The sequence below is a fragment of the Zonotrichia leucophrys genome, chromosome 2 (assembly GCF_028769735.1).
Source record: "Zonotrichia leucophrys gambelii isolate GWCS_2022_RI chromosome 2, RI_Zleu_2.0, whole genome shotgun sequence".
In the NCBI taxonomy this organism is placed as follows: Eukaryota; Metazoa; Chordata; class Aves; order Passeriformes; family Passerellidae; genus Zonotrichia; species Zonotrichia leucophrys.
Window position 1 is genome coordinate 82,704,953 of NC_088171.1, and position 20,862 is coordinate 82,725,814.

General features: G+C 38.2%; 1 protein-coding gene across 4 annotated transcripts in view; it reads right to left on the reverse strand.

Moving 5' to 3' along the window:
* Nucleotides 1-20,862, reverse strand: part of TENT4A (terminal nucleotidyltransferase 4A) — a 59,325-nt gene that overhangs the window by 17,206 nt on the left and 21,257 nt on the right. For all 4 annotated transcript variants that reach the window (XM_064705540.1, XM_064705538.1, XM_064705539.1 and 1 more), the window contains exons 8-10: nucleotides 14,503-14,629; nucleotides 7,429-7,529; nucleotides 7,006-7,178 (exon numbers count right to left, since the gene is read on the reverse strand). In XM_064705540.1, the coding sequence (XP_064561610.1) occupies nucleotides 7,006-7,178; nucleotides 7,429-7,529; nucleotides 14,503-14,629 (401 nt within the window). The remainder of the gene's footprint in view (nucleotides 1-7,005; nucleotides 7,179-7,428; nucleotides 7,530-14,502; nucleotides 14,630-20,862) is intronic.

Below are 20,862 nucleotides of genomic sequence, written 5' to 3' on the forward strand. Positions count from 1 at the left end.
CTAGCAAATACATCCTATTACTGAATTGGATTAGTGATGTGCAAAACCACATTCCTTTGAACATAAAGCAACACCAGAGGACTTCAGACATTTCCTAGTTTGAAGGCATGTACAGAAGAAGAACTTCAATGCATGCTCTCACTCAAATAGCTTAAGCTCCAGTGTACTAAACCACCATGCTTCCAAAGGTGACTGTATGATCACCCCCTGCCCTCATCCATTTCTTCCACAGTGTGCCATTTCCTTTCTTGGTAGGTGGAGCCATAACTTCAACTATGGTGTAAATAAAGTAGAATGAAGACAAACAAAATTTCCACTTTTATGGAAGGTCACAAGAGAATTTACATCAATATAATTGCTCTACTTGCACTGTCCAGCATATAAACAAGGTAAATCTTGAATTAAGGTAAAATTGGTTGATTTTTCTGCCTTTCATTGCAAAAAGAAAAGATCTTGGTCATTGTGATTACAGAAGGGGAGAAATGAAAGAATATAGGATACAAAAGCAAACAAAAATATGCATACTCTAAAAGCATTAGTGTTTGTTTTACAGAAAGACAACTGAAAACATTATCTAATTAGCATGTACCAGATTAAACACAAGCCCTTCAACCATACCTCATTATACCCTGAGAGGCCTGACTACAAGCTTATTCCATGTTCTGTCAATACTCACTGTATTTCAAATAAGCCATCTTAAATAAAAAAGGTCCCAAAAGTGCATAATTTAAAACTTCCTTTGTTGCCCCAATACTTTTATTTCACAGGCTTTCAACTGGTCTGTATTGCTAACAATATAAAAACATTTCCACTTTAACTTTCAAGTTATGCACTGAATTACAGGACTCCTTATGAAAGGTGATCATGCACCATACTAGACTATAAATACTGAATTTAGGTTTTCTTCCATGCTAAAATGGCTTAGGTACCTCTGTGGGTTTTTTCATGGGAGGGAATGTTTAGATATGCAAGATTACAGCTTAGACTTTGGCATCAGAAACGAGTCTGAAGTCAACTCTTAAATTATGTGCTCCTCTCCTTACTTCACTGACCTCACAGCAGTAAAATCCCACTTTACTTGCTGAATTACAGATTCCCTCTGCATCCTCTGCTGCTTAGAATAACTTATTAAATAAAATTACTTTAGAATTTTGTATTCAAAACTGTGCCTCCTGCAGCTATGCAGAAATTTACTCTTACTTCAAGCAGATATGGAGAAGAGACTGCTCAAGAAACTGATACAGAGGAACTGAAGAAAAGCATGAGAGAGTATAAAATTCCACACTGTCAGAGATACAGGTTAAAAACTTCAAAAACAAACACGAGACTATACAGTGAAAGAGTAAAATAGCCAAAAGCAACACTGGAAAAATCTGTTCCCCTCTAATCCACAGGAAGTGTTCACAATCTGCATAGCAAGTACAAGAAAAAATAATGGCACTTCTAAGGATTTGGGGGCCTAAACTCTTAAATGCCCCAAATCAAATGTCAATTAAATGCTTTTCCGCAGTTAACCCCAGGTTGTCTGTGTCTCTGCACTCAGTGTTGCCCACTGCTTTATCTGAAGACAAGCTGCCTGCAAGTCAGCACTTACATCTCTCTGAAGGCTAAACATTAAGAGAGGCTTTTTAAAGAGCTTGCCTTTATTTGTTCAGGAAGGGGAGAAGCCTAAGACAAAACCTGCATTATTTGACATAAAGATGATCAACTATTCATATATATTTGAACAGTTACTTTGGTTAGGACATGAGAACATACAGGCATATAAAAAGAAGAGAAAAAAAATCTGTGTAGCTCCTGCTCTCAAGGCTGAGAATTTTATCAGGCAACCTCCTTTTGCCCCCACTCCTTATACACACAATTTCAACTGCAACTCTACAAATTAATCTGTCATTACAATGGATTTAACAAGACTTCAAGAAGAGCTGTTATATATTCTGAAGTGTCTGTCCCTCTACTGAAGATAAGCATGCCTCAATGCCTGAAAATTTAATCACTTTTTAAAAGCACAACATTTATCCAGACAAGATATGTCATATACTCTATCACCTCTCTGTGAATATGGAAGCACAACAGCTCCTGCTAATAAGCTGACATTTAGTCTGGCTAATAGGAAGGAAGGTGAGATGGCTGATGACTTCATTACGCATGTTGAGTTCAAGTACTAAACCACCATTACTGTAAAGCAAGTAACAGTTCCAAAAATCAGCGTGGATCTTGCATGCATTCAGCAGAACTGAAAGAACAATGAGTCTTATTCTTATCAGTCCCATTTTTATATTAGTCTCAGAATGTAAGCATCCAATCAAGGTAGTGAACAAAAAATACTTCAATACAGTGAAAAGAGATTCACAGAACACTGAAGGTTCTGCTCAGCAGCATATTCTTGAGCTGATGGGGCAGATCAAGCACTGAAATTCTGATGATAGGGCTACAGTTAATTTCAAGAACCGTCTGAAAGAAGCTATTGTAAATGTTAAAAAGTGGCAAAGCTAGACTACAGGGGTACCTTGTTCACTGAAACTTTAACTACATCGGACTGCAGAACTCAGAGGTCTTCACAAAATTGTCTCATCACAGAAAGCCAAACAACATTACCACCAGAACCACTGAGATAAGGTGTATGAAACTTGGTAGAAACAAACTTCTCACACAACTTGGAGTTTCTGTGATGGACTGGATATGACATTATATATCCATAAGGTAACAGAAAAAGGCTTTAAGAATTTCCTATGAGCCATTTTATCTGCTGCTGATATGCCGCCATCACTGTCACATAAAACCTTAAGCTTTATTTGGCATAACATTATCAGAACTGCAGAACATAGCACCAGAATTCAAACCAGACCAAAATCAGACTGCAAAAACATACCTAGGATTATTTCTTACTTGGCAGAGACTGTTGATTAGATATAGATATTCTCTAGCAGTATTCTAGGACTTCCTGAGCTAATGAAAAGCATTTTTCCACAATGCTTAAGCAACAAGAAATCCTGGTCACCAGTTACAGAGTGCAGGTCCAGAATGAAAAAAATGCACACAGGAAAAAATCCCCAACCAACATGGCATTTTCAAGAGGAATTTGGTCACTGCTTGATTGTGAGACTGACATCTGTAGCTACCCAAAACAAGTGGAGAGCTGGGGCTGAACATAGTTCATTTCATCTGGTTTCAGATTCTCATGGCAATCACTTAACTCAGGACCAAGGCGAGATTTTTTTAATGCCAGAGGCTTCTTTTCTCTTGGTAAACAGTTTGAGTCTGGCTTCCATAAAGTAAAACAAGGACACTTTGCACTGTCCTTGATGGCAAAGACATTTATAAAACATCTTCCATTATTCACTTCAACATTTGTTGGATTGTGTAGGAATGCATCATATTGTACAACTTACCCGTTTGCAGGAGTGAAGAATATACCTGCTTTTTTTCAGGGCAGTGCAAGGCATTTGAAATCAGAAGAAAGCTTCATTGAGAGAGACTTACTACATAGATCAGTTTGATAATTAACATAATTGAAAAAATATATGAATGGTCTGATATTTCTGATAACCAGATTCCTTGTATACATAAGATTTTTCAATACATGTTCTTTAGTTTGCTCCTGATCACCAATAATCACATTTTTCACAGAATCAAGGTAACATGGCAGGAATTTTAGTACTCAACATTTTGCACAAAACTGTATTAGAAATACTGCTGAGTGAGTCAGAGCTCTGTATTGACATGCACAGCATGACAATCCCATAAACTGAACAGTTTTCCCACTAATAGTTACAGTGATACCCACAGACAGGCTTCTCTTCCACAACATCTTTGATCCAAAATTTACTAGCCCTTTGAAGAGCTGTCCTTTGTGATTAAGATTTTACAGCTGGCTAGAACACCTACTAAAGACAGCATGGCGAGAATTTCATTGGCCAGAGTACTAGACTAGGGCATTTTGTAAATAGCTTTGCTACTTTGGGAAATTCATGAAATTTTGTTAAAATTATGATCTGGTCTCATTAGATCCAGTTCTTAATTTTGGGCTGTGCAATCACACAATGGTCTAGAAGCATGTTCTCCTGCAAGCTAGTCCTAGATGTGCAAAGATGAAAGTAAACATCCTCCTGAGTTTCAGATGGTATGCTGAGAAAAAGCACATAAATCTAAAATATATAGAGAAAGAGAAGACTGTCCTTTCAGAAGACAGTTCTCCTGTTCCTCAGTGGTACTTAAGTTCTCATCTTTAAAAAGTTGCCACCAGTATGGAGAACTCATGGTAGTAACCATAAGCTCTTATTTTCTTCCATTTTTCTGAGTATATACAGACATTGAGAGGCTGACTTCTAAATGTTAGCTCTGGTTTATGACAATCCAGTCTTGAGAAAAACATGCTCCTTCTTATTGTTCTGTTTTCTTGCTGCTGGAATAAATCTACAACCATTGCTTTAGCTGACAGACCCGTAAGTCCAAGACACCAGAACAATTATCCATTCAGCTGCTGAGTCATATTTACAGATTATTGATGCAAAACCTGTAATGCTGTCAGAACTCCAAGGAAGCAAATCTTTAAAAACCAAATAGCATGCTGTATTGCAACCAACTATTAAATTATAGGGTTTAATAAAAATTCTAGGATCCCTGTGAGCAATACTGCACTGCTCTGATAATGCCTGCACACTCAATATATACTGCCAATATTGGTTCCAGGACATGTTGACAAATATATGCAAGGCCTACAGACTTATCACCAGCCAACAGTGATGTGATGACTTCAAAATATGACTTCAGTGGATGGCTGGAGAGGGGCAATGTGAGAAAGTAATGTCACAAGTTTTCAAGCCTAATTCCTCTTCCTAAAGTATGCTGACTTCTATTATACTGGCAGGTAGAACTCAGAAAGGACCACTTGATCACCATTACCAGTGAAACTTTAGCAGTAAATAGAAAAGCAACTACGCTATCTAGTGCCTATGATTTAACAGATAGGATCCTGCATCTCACAAACAGCAAAAGATATTCTGCAGTCATGAAAAACACCTGCTGAAACAATCTCTTATTGTAGAGTTTGTGCTTAAGGTTAATAGTGACATAGGGAGTAATATCTAGCTATTAAAATAAACCCTTAATTATTGGGAAGAGGTCAGCAAGCTGTAACTCTGGGGTCTCCTCATCGCCTGCATTTTCTTTAAAATCTATACCTTGCTTTCAGAGTCTTCCAGTACCAGAAAATTTCAGATTATTTAACTTTAAATAATTACAGAATCCTTCCTGAGGAACAATCCTTCCACAAGGTCAGAAGTAACACTGCATGTAATAAAGTGATGAGATGCACCATATTCATAATTACCTTCTTCTGAAGCTGACAGAAAAGCTCATCACATCATGCCTATTAATAATGCACCAGAAGTTCTGGCACAAATACCAAATTGTCACACCTGCCAGATGTTCTTCTGCTGCAACCTGGGCACAGCCCTATGCCAGATCATGGCACAGATCACCTGAGTATGGCAGAATAGGCTTCTCTTCCTGAATGAGGTGCAGCTCAGGACTGCTCAGCCAGAACTTTGTCCTCTTCACAAGCCCAAGTAAGAGCAGGATGAACTCATCAGTCATTTTTTAGAAACCTGCCATTCCTTTCCAAACTAAGTTAACATACTATCAGTCTGCGAAAGACATGATGCCAATATATAACCTGGCCTCTCCCACAAGGACATGGTTTTTTATTTTCTTAGAAAACGCAGCATTTCCTTTTACTTTGTGAATGCCCAAGTAGATTTCAGTTCCATCTTGCTGAGATCCTTTCACTTTTCATTAATTTCTCTGGCATCAGGCAATGAAACTTCACCTTCAACATGAGGCTAAACAGGACTAAAGGGAGTTCATAACTCGCCACCCAACATTTGCACTCCCAATATAATAAGCAAATATTTGCATTTTTCATAAAATTTATTACAGCAAAATCTTTTCCACTGATATACTTAAACCAGGAGCATGGCTAATAGTACCACTGGCAAGTATCATGCTGTTCTTTGCTCATTAGCCAGATGGTACAACTAAAACATTTGTCCTGTTTACTGAAGGTGGCATAAAGAGGCAATTCAAGCTCAAAAGAACAGTAGCATAAAGTAATCACAGAAAGTAACCAGAACATATATAGGAGGTGCTTGTCCCTCAAAAGTTACTAAATTTTTATTAAATACAATTCCCAATTTTTAATTCCATATTTGATTAATTTTTGAAAGCAGTCAAGAAACAGGTATTTGGAACTCTCTTAGCATCATCTAGTTATTCACTGTCATAGTTGACTGCATATTACATCTCCTTCCATCAATGCCTTTACCTAAGACAGAATGCTTCAGAAAATTCACAATGAGCTGCTCATGCCTTACAGTGCTGTGCTTTGTAATCTGCACTGATTTAACTTTACACCAAAACAAAACCACCTGGCAGAACCTTAAAAGAGTCTGAGAACATACTTCAAGAGACTGCAGCCTCCTCTTCCAGGAAGTTATAATAAAGCCCAGCAACTACTTTAAAATATGGAAGGTGACAAGAATTTATTCAAGTGCCCTGTTACCATTAAAACATTAACTGACTGCTTGGCTGAAAATAATGAGGAGTATTCACCTTCACAGCACAATATAATGTTCATGTTCAATTTCAGGTATGGGGAACAAGGACCAGAATTTGACAATGGAAGATTTTGCTTAATGGAAGAATATATGAAGGCATTTCTCCTCTTCTTAATTAGCTACTGTTGAAATTGAGTTGTTCTATTTCGTTACATCTAACTTTACCACAAAGGGTACCAAAGATTCAGGATGGAAATAAGACCCATTTAATTAACAAACAAAAAAAATTGATTTCAGTAATGTTTCTGAGCAGAGAACATGACAGTTTTGCTGTAGCATTTCAGGGACAGTATCCCATTAACTGTTATATATACTGCTGTATCAATTGAGGCTTTGAAGATAATCTCTGCTACTTACTAGTTTAACCCATTAAAAAAAAAAAGCTTACAATGTCACTGCTGGAGAGAGATGATACAGAAGAGGCAGATGAACCAGAGGATAACTGCTGTGTGCTGGCCAATGACAATGCCAAGTGCTGATTGTAAGATGGTTCAGAGTCTCTGTTCTGCTGCTGTTCTCCATTGCAGAGAGCTATTGGGTCTCTTATTTTCAACCTATTATCTGTTAACAGAAAACATAAGTATCATTAAAGAGCACAGAATACAAACACATGGGCCTTGAAGTCTAAGAAGAGCTGCAGTTTAACAAGCTAACTGAAAAACAGGCTCAGAAAAACTAATTTGGGTTAGAAAGTTACAGGTTCCTTTTATTTTTTTTCCTGTATATCTGAATGATTCATTTCAAGGCATGAGTATTTTGAATTACATCAAAGTCAAGAAAAAATTTTAAGTTGGTTTCCTGCTATACCTACCAAGTTCAGGTGATAAATTAATTTTGCTCCCCCACTTCTTTTTAATCCAGGCCCTGTAGTCAATCACTTCTTGGGTCACTTTGATGATTCTACCTAATGTGCTAAAAAAATTTTTCAATTAAGTATTAAACAAAGACTGTTGGTCACATATTTGCAAGCATTTTAACAAGCTACCAAATTACACTAAAAGTCAGTTTAAGATATCCCTAACCAAAAACTCTTTTTGAACCTTTTTTTTTAGCACACCATTTAATCCACTGAAGCACCACTTATATTCATACTATTTTCTTTTACCATACTAACATGCAAGCAGTGACACACAGGTATGATTTTTACTCTATTTCTAAATGGAATGCATATTAACTATAAAGAATGCACATGCTGATAACAGTATATTTGATAAAAGCAATTTATGGTTCTTGCATTTCTCCATACAGGAAGTTTTTCCACAGAATCTGGATTATAAGCAGGTATGGGATGTATGGAAGACAGAAAACATCCCAGCACCACAACTGGCTGTGTGGAGACAGTTCTTCATTAATCCTTGCTTCTGGATTTACAAAACAACTTATAAGGTGATAAAACCCCCACAATTATAAAGGAAGTACCATGGATCGTGAGGTAGTGGAACAAGAAACAGACTGGCTCCAAAACAATGTAGAATTTCAATAAACTCATAACAGTGAGAGGCTCAGAGAAAAACTTACCTGGTCCTGCTGAACAGTGACCAGTTATCAACAAAGTAGTGTTTTTCTAACACACTTTCCCAACATTCAGCTATTTGAATCATACTTCTTGAGTCTTCTTGTTTGAGAGATAAATTTTCAAACTTTCTTTTCATCAGAGACTAGTCACTGAAATACTAACTATAAACTCCACACCAAGATACATGAAGAAATTACTATTGTACAAAAATGGGCTGTGCAAAGTTACCACTGTGGAACAGGTGATGTTATTTTTATTAATCTTCAATGATTACATTAAAGTTTATTTTGTATTTCACATCATAAAGGTACCTTGTATCAGTACTGGAATTTTGTTTTAGTTTAGGTGTACAATGGGAAGGCAGGACATACAAAACCCTAATATATTTAGACTACCTTTACTAGGTTTCATAGTAACACTTTAGGTAGCAATAATTCTCCTACTATCCTAGCAATCACTATCTCATGCAAGACCAAATATCACATGTTCCATGTTAGTCTTCCAACTTTAAATATATGTTACTGTTAGAATTGAAAAAGTCAGTCCAGCAAACACTGAACCAAATAATATCATCTAAATTACAAGTCCAAGTGCAGCTGCAGATGGGCCACCAGGACAGAATGCATGTCATCCACCATTCTGTTTATGTAATGTGGATAAAATGATGCATGCTGGAAAAGAAAATCTTGAATTTTACACACAGAATTATAGTTGTGCTTTTCAGCACTCAGAAATGAAAGATCTGAGTTGTAATTAAAGATCAACTTTGGGAACCACAGTTCAATAGCTAAGCAGAGCACACTAAGACAAGAACAAATAAATCAGGATCACATTTTGTTAATGTGTACTCCCATGACGTAAGAGCATTTTAAATACTCAATGCAGTTCTGGTTTCTCAGTCCCAAAGAGCAAGTTGAGCAAGAGGAGACACAATGAAGATGGGGATGACCAAAACTGCAGAGATTCAGCTGTGGCCCTAAAGGTGCAGTTCCCAAAAGACCAATGCCACTATGGGACTCAAACATGCACCAGCTGGGTCTCATCAGCACCAGAACAGGGAAGAAAATCTTGCAGTTAAAAAGTTTCATCTGAGAAGGCCTTCAAAAAGAGTTGAGCTTCGACTCTAGGATTACACATAAATTTCACAACTACCACCAGCTGTGGTCTTACCACCAGAAAGTGAACATGGGCTGAGTAACAAGCTTATTATATATAAGGAGTTTGTCAAACCTGATGCCTCTTGGAGCACTGTCCTGGAAGTGAAGCAAGAGTCATGATTTCATACAGCAGAAGCAAAATGAACAATAGAGGTTGGTATTTTATCAGACTGGGTGACTAATGTACTGAAGAACAGGCAAAATGAGTGAAGTGATTGCTACACCAACAATTTGTGGCAGAGTTGCACACACAGAATAATGGGGGAATATGTACTCTAACCAGTTCCTCTCAAAGGGCACAGAGATCAAAGCTCTAAACTCTCTTTTTTGGTATAAAGGTAGAAAAAAGGAAATTCACTAAGTTACAAGGTCAGGAGTCCAAAGGCAGATCCATGGTACATTGCTGGTGCAGCAAAATTAAAGACATTCATTATGAGACGTGAGAAACTGAAAGGTGATTAAGGTTATACTGACATATACTTAATAAAGTAGCAAAGAGAGAGGAAGCAAGTGTGATCAAACCAGGTATTGATCTCAAAAGAACACCATTTCCTATGTATGGGACTCAAGCACATCCATGGGTTCAAAGAACAATTTTTTAAAATAAGCATTTGAAAATTGTGCCCAGATTTATTTTCAAGACTGAAAATGCTTAGGAACAAAAAAAAAAACCCTATTAATCTACCCTGCCTTTATTGTGAAAAAATGTCATACTTTTGGGGCTTTTATTTTGACTCTTTATTTTGACTGAGGCCAGAATTTCAACAGGGGTCTGAGACAAACAGTTCTTCAAATATGCTTATTTGGAAGACATAAAAAAATACTGTTACCTGGTTAGTAAAATCAGATCTCCTGAGAAAGATGCCCCTTTAAGTTTTTTCCCTTAATGTTATCATATAGTAAGACCAGGAATAAACTATTTACCAAACTAGTTTATTTTATATATATTTCTATATATCCATTTCTATATTTATAAATAATATTTTATATATTCATAGTATATTTTATATAAGGAAGAGACCCAACAACTTTCCAAGCACAGAGATGGAGAGATCACTTTCCACCTGGCTATGGTTGTTTTGAAGACTATCACCTGTAAGTGACAACGCCAGACATGCATGCAAAGGGAAACTGCCTCGGCTTTCTCAAACTCTGACCTGTTGGCATGACAGGTCTTTCCCTTATCCAGCTGTGCCACGTCTAGCACAATACAGAAGATTTCCAAAGCCTAATTTATACTGAAGGGCAGTGACAGCAAAACCAAGTCTTCCATTCCTCATTGCATATGACCTCCTCAGCTTCCCAAATGTGGCTACAGAACTGTTTAGAGAAGCAGTCTGAGCACACATTCCTAGCCAAACCATGTGACAGACCAGCATGTGAGCCAACATCCCAATCTGCAAAACATAAATATTAACCTAAGGATGGATTTTTGTCACATGCAGAGCAGCAAAACTTAGGGCTGTGAAACGATACAGTACCACTCTCTCCCTCTTGCCCCAAAGGTGAACTCCTGATGCTTCTGATCTACCCGTCATCAGCCACAAGCTGGATCAACTTCTTGATATGACAGAAGCGTTGAGATACTTGTTTTCAGTCAAACCAAAAAGTCCATCTTCTGACTGCAGGACTGCTGGATCTCATGCAAGGCAAGATCCACACTGAGAAGGAAGGAACAGCACAGCTGACCGAAGACAGTACCCATGTACTTAGCCTGGGCAAGGCATAAAATGAAACTACACCTTTATATTAAGGCCATGGACAGGATGGTAACAGATAATCCACTATTTAAATGAACACAAATCAATAAGCAGAGCTTATTGAGAGCTTGTTGTCAAATATCTGCTAAGGTTTCTTGTGGTTCATCAAGAAACAGAACTGGAAAAATGGTCTCAAAACCAAGTCCAAAGAAGGGCAATGAAGATGGTGAAGGGTCTGGAGCACGAGTCCTGAGAAGATCCAGGTTGTTTATCCTGGGAAAAAAAGAAGCTCAGGGTGGACCTTATCATTTTCTACACTATCTGAAAGGAGGTTGTACCAGGTGGACATTGGTCTCTTCTCACCAATGATAAGTGAAAGCATAAGAAGCAATGACCTCCAGCTGCACCACAGAAGGCTCAGATTAGAAAGACTTTCAACAACAGACAGGTTGTCAAGCACTGGAACAGGGTGTCCAGGGAAGCACTGAATTACTATCCCTGGGTGTACTAAAAAGCCATGTAACCATGGCACTGAGGGACATGGCTTAGTGGTGAACACAGTGGTGGCTGGGTTAACAGCTGAACCTCCATGATTCTGTGAAAATATCATTCCTCACAGACTGAAGAAGTGAGCTCTTTCCCAGAGACAGGCTAGGGGCAAAGATCATATGAAAGCTGTTCAAAGCACATACCAACACCAATCCTTAAGCAGAAGATATCCTGCCCATAACTGTATTTCACAGCTAGACTCATGTCTCTGTGGCCCTAAATATTAAAAAATCAATCAGAATTTTCAGTCAACTTGGCTGAAGACAACACCAAACTTTACCTTGCATACAAGCTGCACAAGTTCAAGATGGATCAGTCTCATTTTCCTAAGAGGAAACTCCTTTTTCCAAGATGACAGGAAGCAGCTTGCTCTAATAAAATCAACCAAACTGTCAATCAAGCTCTCCTAAACCATTCTCAGAAGGGGATAGGTAAGATTGACTGAGGACAAAATAGTGTTAAGATAATTTCTGTAGCTGTAAAAATTACCTTCAGGATTCAGCTGATTACTGTTTCCACTGAGAAAAAAGCTTTCCCATGATAGGAGATAGCTTTTAATTCCCACTGCACCTCAGATGTTCTATTTGGAAGCCTGAATGATAATGGTGGTAAGAGTGATGTGAATCTATCCCTTATTACTCTGTGGGACTTGCCACCACAGAACATGATGAAGAAAAAGGCCAATGCTGCTGAAGGACTACTATCTGACTTTTTTTTCCCATTGGACTATCAGAAGCAGCAACTCTTTAGAAAGCCCTCAATTAATGTAGACACATTTTTGTGTTGGACTGACCCTGAAAAAGAACTACAACAATCACCAAGAAAGATGTGAAATCTACTGAGTATCATCGACAAAACAGAACTCTGTACACAGAAACCTTCCCTGGGAAGAGGAAATGTGAATTCAAACCCAGCAGACAGTTCAAGAACCATCCTACTTAGGAGAAAACTAGCCCCAGTTAGGACAAAACTGAATAAACTCAGCCTGGGGAGTTCAGCCTCCTGCAACTTCCTATCCTTTCAAGTCATCTTTATTTAGCCTTGATCCCTCTAGTAGAATGTCATGCTCTGCTAGAAGCCAGTCTCTGGTCTTAAATGGAGGCCATTGTTTATAGTTACAGTTATGCCATAGTTTAGCCTACCTACTAACAAATCTAGAAGAGGGAAAAAAATGGATCAGGACAAAGGACTCTCAGATGGCCAGGCCTTAGGTCAGGCCACCAGAAAGGTCTTTATACAGAGCATGGACCCCTCTGCCTTTTAGCAGGAAGAGGGATCCACAAACATACCTGGATTACCCAAGCACATCAGGTTTAACTGAGACCAAACATGGAATGTAGATTTCTGCAACAAACTTGCTGCCAAACAGCTCATCATCCACTTACAAGTCCTTTGGCACTGACAAGACTGGTGCTAGGGGAACTATTTGCATATAGAACTTTGTTGAATGTTGTTCCCCTTGCAAGCCAGTGGCATGATAGGTTCTGAGATTCAGATGTCACTGGCACAGACAGCGCAGAACTCACAAACAGGTCAGAAGGACACCTGAACACTGCTGCTGCGACTGCTCCACAGGTTTGCAGTTGTGAACAAAATTCAAACATTTCCCAGATAAAGTAGCAAGTGCAAGGCACATACTGATGACACCTGAGGCTCCCATTAGATGCTATACAAGTATACTTTTTGATGCCTGTAGTAAATACAGACACCTCATAATGACTATATCCTTCAGAGAGAAAGAGAGAAGTTAATGGAGACCAGGACCCAAGACAAGCAAAACTTCAGGAATCCCTAGGTTACTCTACCTATACTTATGTAAGAGCAAAGTTTCATTCAGTACCAAGAACTGTCAGCCAATACACATTTAACAGTGACCTTTAATATCTTAAGACAGCAGTCTCATATGTGAGTGCAACACTCCATACCCCTTCTGTACCTCCATCACAGTGCAGTCGCAACCTCTGTGAATTTAGTACCACTGAAAACCTAAAGAATCTACAGGCATTCCTCAAGTACTGTCAGTTTTAAACTCACAAATGAAAGACTGCGTCCACTTTGATGTAAACTTACTAGAGGAAACTATTTCACCTTCCAATGACATTAATGGTGAAAGTTTACATCATGACTAGAGTTTGCAGTTGTACTGAGAGGGTTTATGTGACATCTTACAGCCATCCTGCCCTGTGATTAGCTAGGGAGCTCAAAGCCATTGGGATTTTAGGGAAGTCTCAGGAAAGAGACATCCTCTGATCTAGCCCAAATTGACACTAAGGGTTAGAACAAAAGTGCTAGAGCAGATACATGAATGGAAATACCACACGGCAGCCATGCCTTCATTATCTTTCTCCTCTCTCTTTCAAAAAATAAATTGCAAAGGTGAGAGCTCAAAGTACTGGTTGTGTCTCTATGAAAGACACTAAGAACTGCATTAAAAATGCCATGTCTAGAAGCATGCTACTTTTAATGGCAGTTCTGGCAATACAATCAAACTAAACTGATTCTATTAGGTTTTTTTTTAATATAGTATTTTAAGTCTTTTTTCATTCTTAAATACATATCAAATCTTTTAAAACAGCTTATGGGAGCATTTATTAAAGAACCAGGGAAATTCTTAGCCTTGTTGTCTAGTTTTCTAATTGTCTAAACAAGTAATTTGATAACACACATTTCTTTCGGGCACAATACAGACATGCATCATATTAAACATTAAACCAGCAAACCCTCCTTTGAAATACTTCAAGCAGAATGTTGGACTCATCCTGGATTTTATCATACTCTCTTCATTTAAGTGCTGCACATTGAGGCACTGCACTCTCATATCCCTGGGCAGGTTAAATTTCTGTGCAGATTTCAATACAACCACAGTTAAACAATAAATAACAACATTCCTTTTATGAATCTAGAACCAAACATTCCTAATTGATTACACAGACAAATGGATATTGAAAAAGTGAACTAATTACCTCTCAGAATCTCTGTTTGGATATGATCTTGCAAGTGGTGATACTGCATGGCTAAGAACAATGTAGGCATAATCAAAAACTTGTTTCACTTGCATGGCACCATAAGAACTTCTGCCAACGTCGTTTCCTGAAATAATGTGACAGTCATCAGATCATCTTTTTTTAATATCAGTTACCAAAACATTAGTCACACTTAAAGCTCAGAAGCCTCAACAATACAGGTTAATTCTGTTTAAACCAGTTATCCCATCCTAGCCACATCAGGAACACCTAAGAGTGCCTATATCAGCAAAAGAAGTTGACCTTAGGAATGACACTTAACATAATGCACTCAATTTACCACTTCTAAAATACCTGTATATAGTGCTTGAAAGAAACAGAGCACAGAGATCATCTTAAAGCTCTTAGAGCTGTCTTCCAGAGGGAACCTACCAAGCTTAAAGGACCATGTCTCACTTACCAGTAGAGTTCCTGCAGGTCAAATTCACTTTAAAATTTCATTTGTGTAACTTTCATTATGTCAGACACTCTCAGAAAACCCTATTTAACCTTATTAAAAATACAGATTAATAAACCAGTACATACAGATATTTATCTCCACACGATAAACCAGTTTTTCAAAAATCTATCATAAAAGACTCCAGAAGCTTTTAAAGTACTGTTTTTTGATCAAGTTTGTAGCACTCTCAACTGCCCTACTTTAGGAATGAGTGACATTTTAACTGGAACTCTTTCCAAATCTATTGCCATGTGAACTGCCGAAGAGCGTTGTATACTTTCTGTATCAGTGACAATGTACAAGCACAGATCACCCATCTGATACCTAGAACAATCTTGCTGTTACTAGCAGAAGGCATTTGGGAGCTTCATGTGGATGTATTTGGCACCAGACATCAAAATTCACTGTCAGCATTCAATTTCAGAAACATAAACAAAACTGCTTTCAAATTGCATAAAATACGGACTAAGTCTTGAGTGGGTAGAAAACCACAAGGTTCCCTCCTTCAGAATGATGTGTGAAGTGCTGTGAGAACACTAGAAAGGCATGAACCACCAAATACGAAAATCAGATCAGAGCTCATGAAAAATCTGCTTTGAAAAAATGATGGGTAAAGGACAGAATCCATCCTTTGGAGGACAGACTCCAACAAGGCTGAGATTGACTTTAGAGAAATGCTTCACTCCCCTGAGTATTCTGTCCATCAAGCCACCACAGACAGACCTGCTGAGATATGTCATCCAGGGGTAGAAAACAGATTCCTTTCAAAATTCCCCAACCATAATGCCATTCTAACAGAAAAGCATAATCAGTGAAAATTAACTGAAAACATAAATGCATTTTGGGAAAACAGAATTTTTCCAAGTAATTCACATGGTCAAATAAAAACCAATCAAGAAATACTTCCTGTTTACTACCACAACTGAGTATCTTGCTCTGAATGCACCACTGTGGTATACAGCAGCCACTATTACAGAAGTCTCTCCAAATGGTTTATTTGCTATTGGACTCTATCCTGAAGTAAAAAAAGAGATCAGTGTGGGCCTAGGACAGTGAACATAGGAGGAAACACATGTTCTTCAGAGAAGACTTCAAAAAGGACTTACTCCAAAGGTGGCTGAAAAGTGACCAAAATATTTTAGTGGTCATGAAATCAGAAGACAATGTTAATTATACTGAAAAAGTAATGATTAATTCAGTAAGGGCTTTTCAGAGCCCCTACTGTGTGTCCAGCCACATAATGACATTCTAAACCTAGATATGTACGCTAATTAAATTGAGAAGCAATACAGAAATGGAATGCATACTAAAAACACATAATTGCACCTACCACTAAATTAAAGTCCATCTATGGCTGGACTTAATGTTAGGACTTTTTTCCAACCTAACTGATTCAATAAATTCACATAACATTAATTAAAAATACACACTCAATGTGCACTCAAAGAATCTTTATTAGTTTAGTCTAACCCAATTCTAGGCAGGTACATTAGGCATGCATCCTGCATCAAGTTACACCAAAATGAAGACAGGGCTGCCACAAAATATTGGCTATTCCTTTCATCAGTTGTCACTACCTCCTCTGTTGTGCCAGCAAAAGAAATCATAAGCCTTCCCTAAACCAATTACAGTAAACTTGGGAAGTTTAGTTTTAATCAATGAAGTTGTGTTCGAGTCTTGATTGAAGCAGATTTGAGAAGAGAGGCAGAATAGCTCATGCCATACCATGCTTGGGCTCCTGGATTGCCTCATTCTGCACCTGTAACTCATTCATAAAAATGTCTGAATTAATGGGTTTTAATTAATTTACAGTCTGCAGAGCTTTTACTTGGGCTGCAGCTGGAGCTACTGTGAACTGATCTGTCAAATCAGTATAAAGATGACCCTAGCCAATCCACAAAACAACATATTAAAGAAGCCAGAAGATCACACATTTGCATTCGCTGTCCTGAACAGATTTTTTTCTGAGAGATGACTCTCATTAGAGAACTATGTCTTACATTACTGAGCATCCTCCTTTGGTCACAATCTAGACTGATCAGATAAAGCACGCAACCCAAATGCTGTCACTCTTTTAAAAAAACATACATACTTCAATCCTCAGATGTACATTAGCAGATAACAATGGTCTGTGTGATTTCATGTATAATTCAATCCTTATTCTTTCTTACAAAGCCTTCATCCCTAAAGGAGCATGTCCAAAATTTCCATCACTTGCTATCAGTATTACCACTCCATCAGGTAGCCTTCCTTTACCTGAAGCGGTTTTAAGAACACGGCCTGAAAAGGTAAAGGTAAGACCATGAGCTAGAACTGCAGCAGACCCATTCATGTTAAGCTATTAGCTAGTAAACAGCTTTTTGCAACATTCAGCATTAAAGAGGTTCTTTCAAATGCTAACTTCAATGAACTTGGGTATTTTTATAAACACTAATGTTTTATACACACACACAAACATATATATTTGCAGGTTCTAATGATAAATAGCTGATACTGAATAGCTGCAATGAATCATTCTGGGCAGCCACTAAGGCTAGAAAAGATAATCTCATAGATGTTGCCAATCTCTAATCTATTTACTTCCCATACTTGTGACCTATCAAGATGCAGAAGCAAGCAACATGAAGCATAATAAATCCTGCAAATTAAAGATTCTCTTTTCCAAGGAAACACATTTAAGGTTTAGAACTTTCATTACTGCCCACAGCAATTCAGAATGAAGAACAAACTTCCTCATGAATGGAGCTGCACAGGTGGAACTCCAAGTTTTAAACTTGGTGTTAAAGAGTAGCAATTTAGCTACTCTAGCTACTGCCAGTCTGAAACTAGACTAAAAATTATTGCTGTTCTGAGCATCACAAATGACTGGAGGACTTTGATAATCACCTGATTCGCAAAGGTATAAAATAACAAGCCCCTCCACAGTCTGCTGGGTTAAGTGCCAAGCTTATTTTACAGCCACAGATTAAAAGATTTGTCAACTGTCAACAGTTACGTCTTCCAAGACAGGACACTGCTAGACCAACTCCAGACAAACCTCTTCCAAGATGACATCATCTACCCTGCTCCAACATATTCCTGTGAACAAATTTCTGAGTGCCTGGCTTTGCAGCTCTCCTTACTAAATGCTTTTACTTTTTATATATTTTACAAAAAAGACAAGGGATTTGAGAAAGTGAAATGGTGCAGCTACAAGATGTTTATGGAAACTCCCTCCTTTAGACAATGCTAACCCTGTCCTAAGACACTAACTCAAGATGAAATATCTTAGACTATGTACAAAGACCAAGTATAAATTATTACTTCAAAATTGAAGTAATTTTCATCACTGCTACATTAGTCTGATAACTCAAATCTGGACCTCAACAAGCTTCCCACTTGAAGTGTCAACTTCTGACACCTTTGTTGGAATCCTAGTTCTTAAATCACACAAATTATCATCTTCTGGCACACAATGATCAGTCTCTGAGAATTTCTGAGGAAACCCTGCAGTACCTAAGAGAATATAAGAAAACCCATTGCAACCAAAACAACAACACAGTATGAAACCTGGATGCCTATTCCTCCCAAATCCAGGAACAAACAGAAGGTTATGAGCACGCAGAATAATGTATCACATCCTTCTGATGACATCTTTCATCTCTTAGCCAGACATCACCCTCCATTTCACACTGAATAAAAAACTGTTGCTCCAACTTAAAGAAACTAATCCCACTAAACACATTTCTGTTCCCTGCAAGACCACTTTAAGGCTATTCTTTTGAGTTATACCCATCAGTATCCCATTGCTGAGCTACTGCATACACTCACAGGAGCCACTTTTACACTACTTTGATAATCTTTGAGAAATTGAAAGGGAGAGTTTTTTTATCCCTGTACTTTTTGTCTCACTTTGGGATTAAGAAGCCATCTTTTCAAGTATTCTTCCAAGGCTTGACAGGAACCTTACAGACAGCTGTGATCAGGCAAAAAAAGAAAAAAAAAAAAAAAAAGGATTGAAAAACAAAGTTAAAAACCCGTGGATACAGTGCAAACACAGGTTTGCAGGGGTAAAACTCACCAGCAGCTTATGCTAATTTAAGTTGAGACATCTGTGTCCACTCTTTATGGAAATAACTTATTCCCATCTCCTTCATAATACTGCCACCAACCCACAGTCAGACATTGAGTGGATCTGAACCCAAACTCAGAGATGACTTATGAACTGGGCAAGGACCTGAACCCTTGGGAAAGATTTTTGTACTGGGACAGAAGGAATAACAGAACTAAACTAATTAACAGAATTCTAGATGTACTAACATACACTTGACAGGCAATTTTAGATACTGTAGGAATACGTGATTAAGCCTGAATCTAAGGAGGCTGTACTCATCAGATCTGATTCAAAGAGCCATCCTATATGTGCTAGGTAATTTTCCTCCAGCTTCACCTGGCAAGTTCTGAAGGTCTGTGGTAGCTGCTAAAGAATATCCCTATGAGACACAGCAGTCAGATAACTTCAAAATATTGTCAGTTTTCATTTCCATAGCCAAAACACTATCCCCTATAAGAATTACATTATCTCACACCATACAAACTCTTTATTTAATTTAATTCTTATCAACTCTTTGACAGCATACAGCCATTCTTTCTTCTAAACTACAGTTATTCGTTTCTGCAAGATTAATGCTAGGAGGAACAGTTCAGAGCCCTTATTAGACTTTTTTCTCCTTCTCCAGAGTGCTATTGGCAGTGATTAAAACATTGCGTAGCACACACAATTTGTTCTCCTTCAGGCCCCAGCAGATGGAAAGGAACAGAACTGACGGGCAGTAAGGATTTCTGACTCTAAACAATTGTGGCTTACACTGCTATTTAAATGGGTCTTCAGGCAAGTAGGTACACAGCTCCTAAAGGAAATCTCAATGACAATGACAGTTCTGCACAATCATACCCTACCCCATGCCTGGCCAAGAACAACAGTCATGATGGACACAGAGTTACAAACATATCAGAGACATGGTTGGACAAATAAGTATCACAGCCTGCAACCTGTTCTAGGGAAGTATGAACATTCAGCATATTGAGCGTTCAGAAAGGTGCCAGCTTTCAGCTCCTGATCCATGGTATTTGCTTTAGAAGTGCTGTAAAAATGCTATAAAATGTCTACACACAAAATGAGACAGTATGGACTTGGACTGCCAATTACATTCTCGAAATACTTGTGCTGAAGTCCAAATTAACTGAAAACTGACTTTGCTAAAAAGCTGGTTTGGAATTTCAGCTACTTGTGATGGTCTAAATAGAATACAAACTGAGTACTGGAAAAAGCTGGAAATTTTCCTGAGGCACTTAGCCAAAATTAAGCTCAATTATTTTGAGGGTTACTGAATTAAAACCAAATAAAAAAAAAAAAATTATGTTAAGTACTATCAAAAGAACATGCAACTCTAAAACTCTAAATGCCATTCCCTAAAGATCCCTGTGCAGCACAGAAGCCAGATATGCAAAGTGCTCTCCACACCACCACCACCGCAGCTGTTTTTTTCAGAGACCCACCCCAGCTCCTGTGCAGTCCCTGTGGCACCGCCCTGCAGGACAGGTTCTGCACCTGGGGCATTTATTTCCCATATGGTGTGACTTATCTGAAGTAGGGCACCACAGACTGTGGCAGTAAAAACTACACCTTCCAATCTCTTTCTCAGAGCAAATAATGGAGAACTCTTCTGCTAACAACCCCCCTTCCAGAATTTCCTGAAATTCTCTCTTTCACTACCTCTCAATGCTGTCAGAGAATCTCCTTATGTCCTCAACACAGTTCTGGATCTCCAAAGCATTATGCAACTGCGCTGTTTGCACATAATTCAATTTACTCAGGCTAA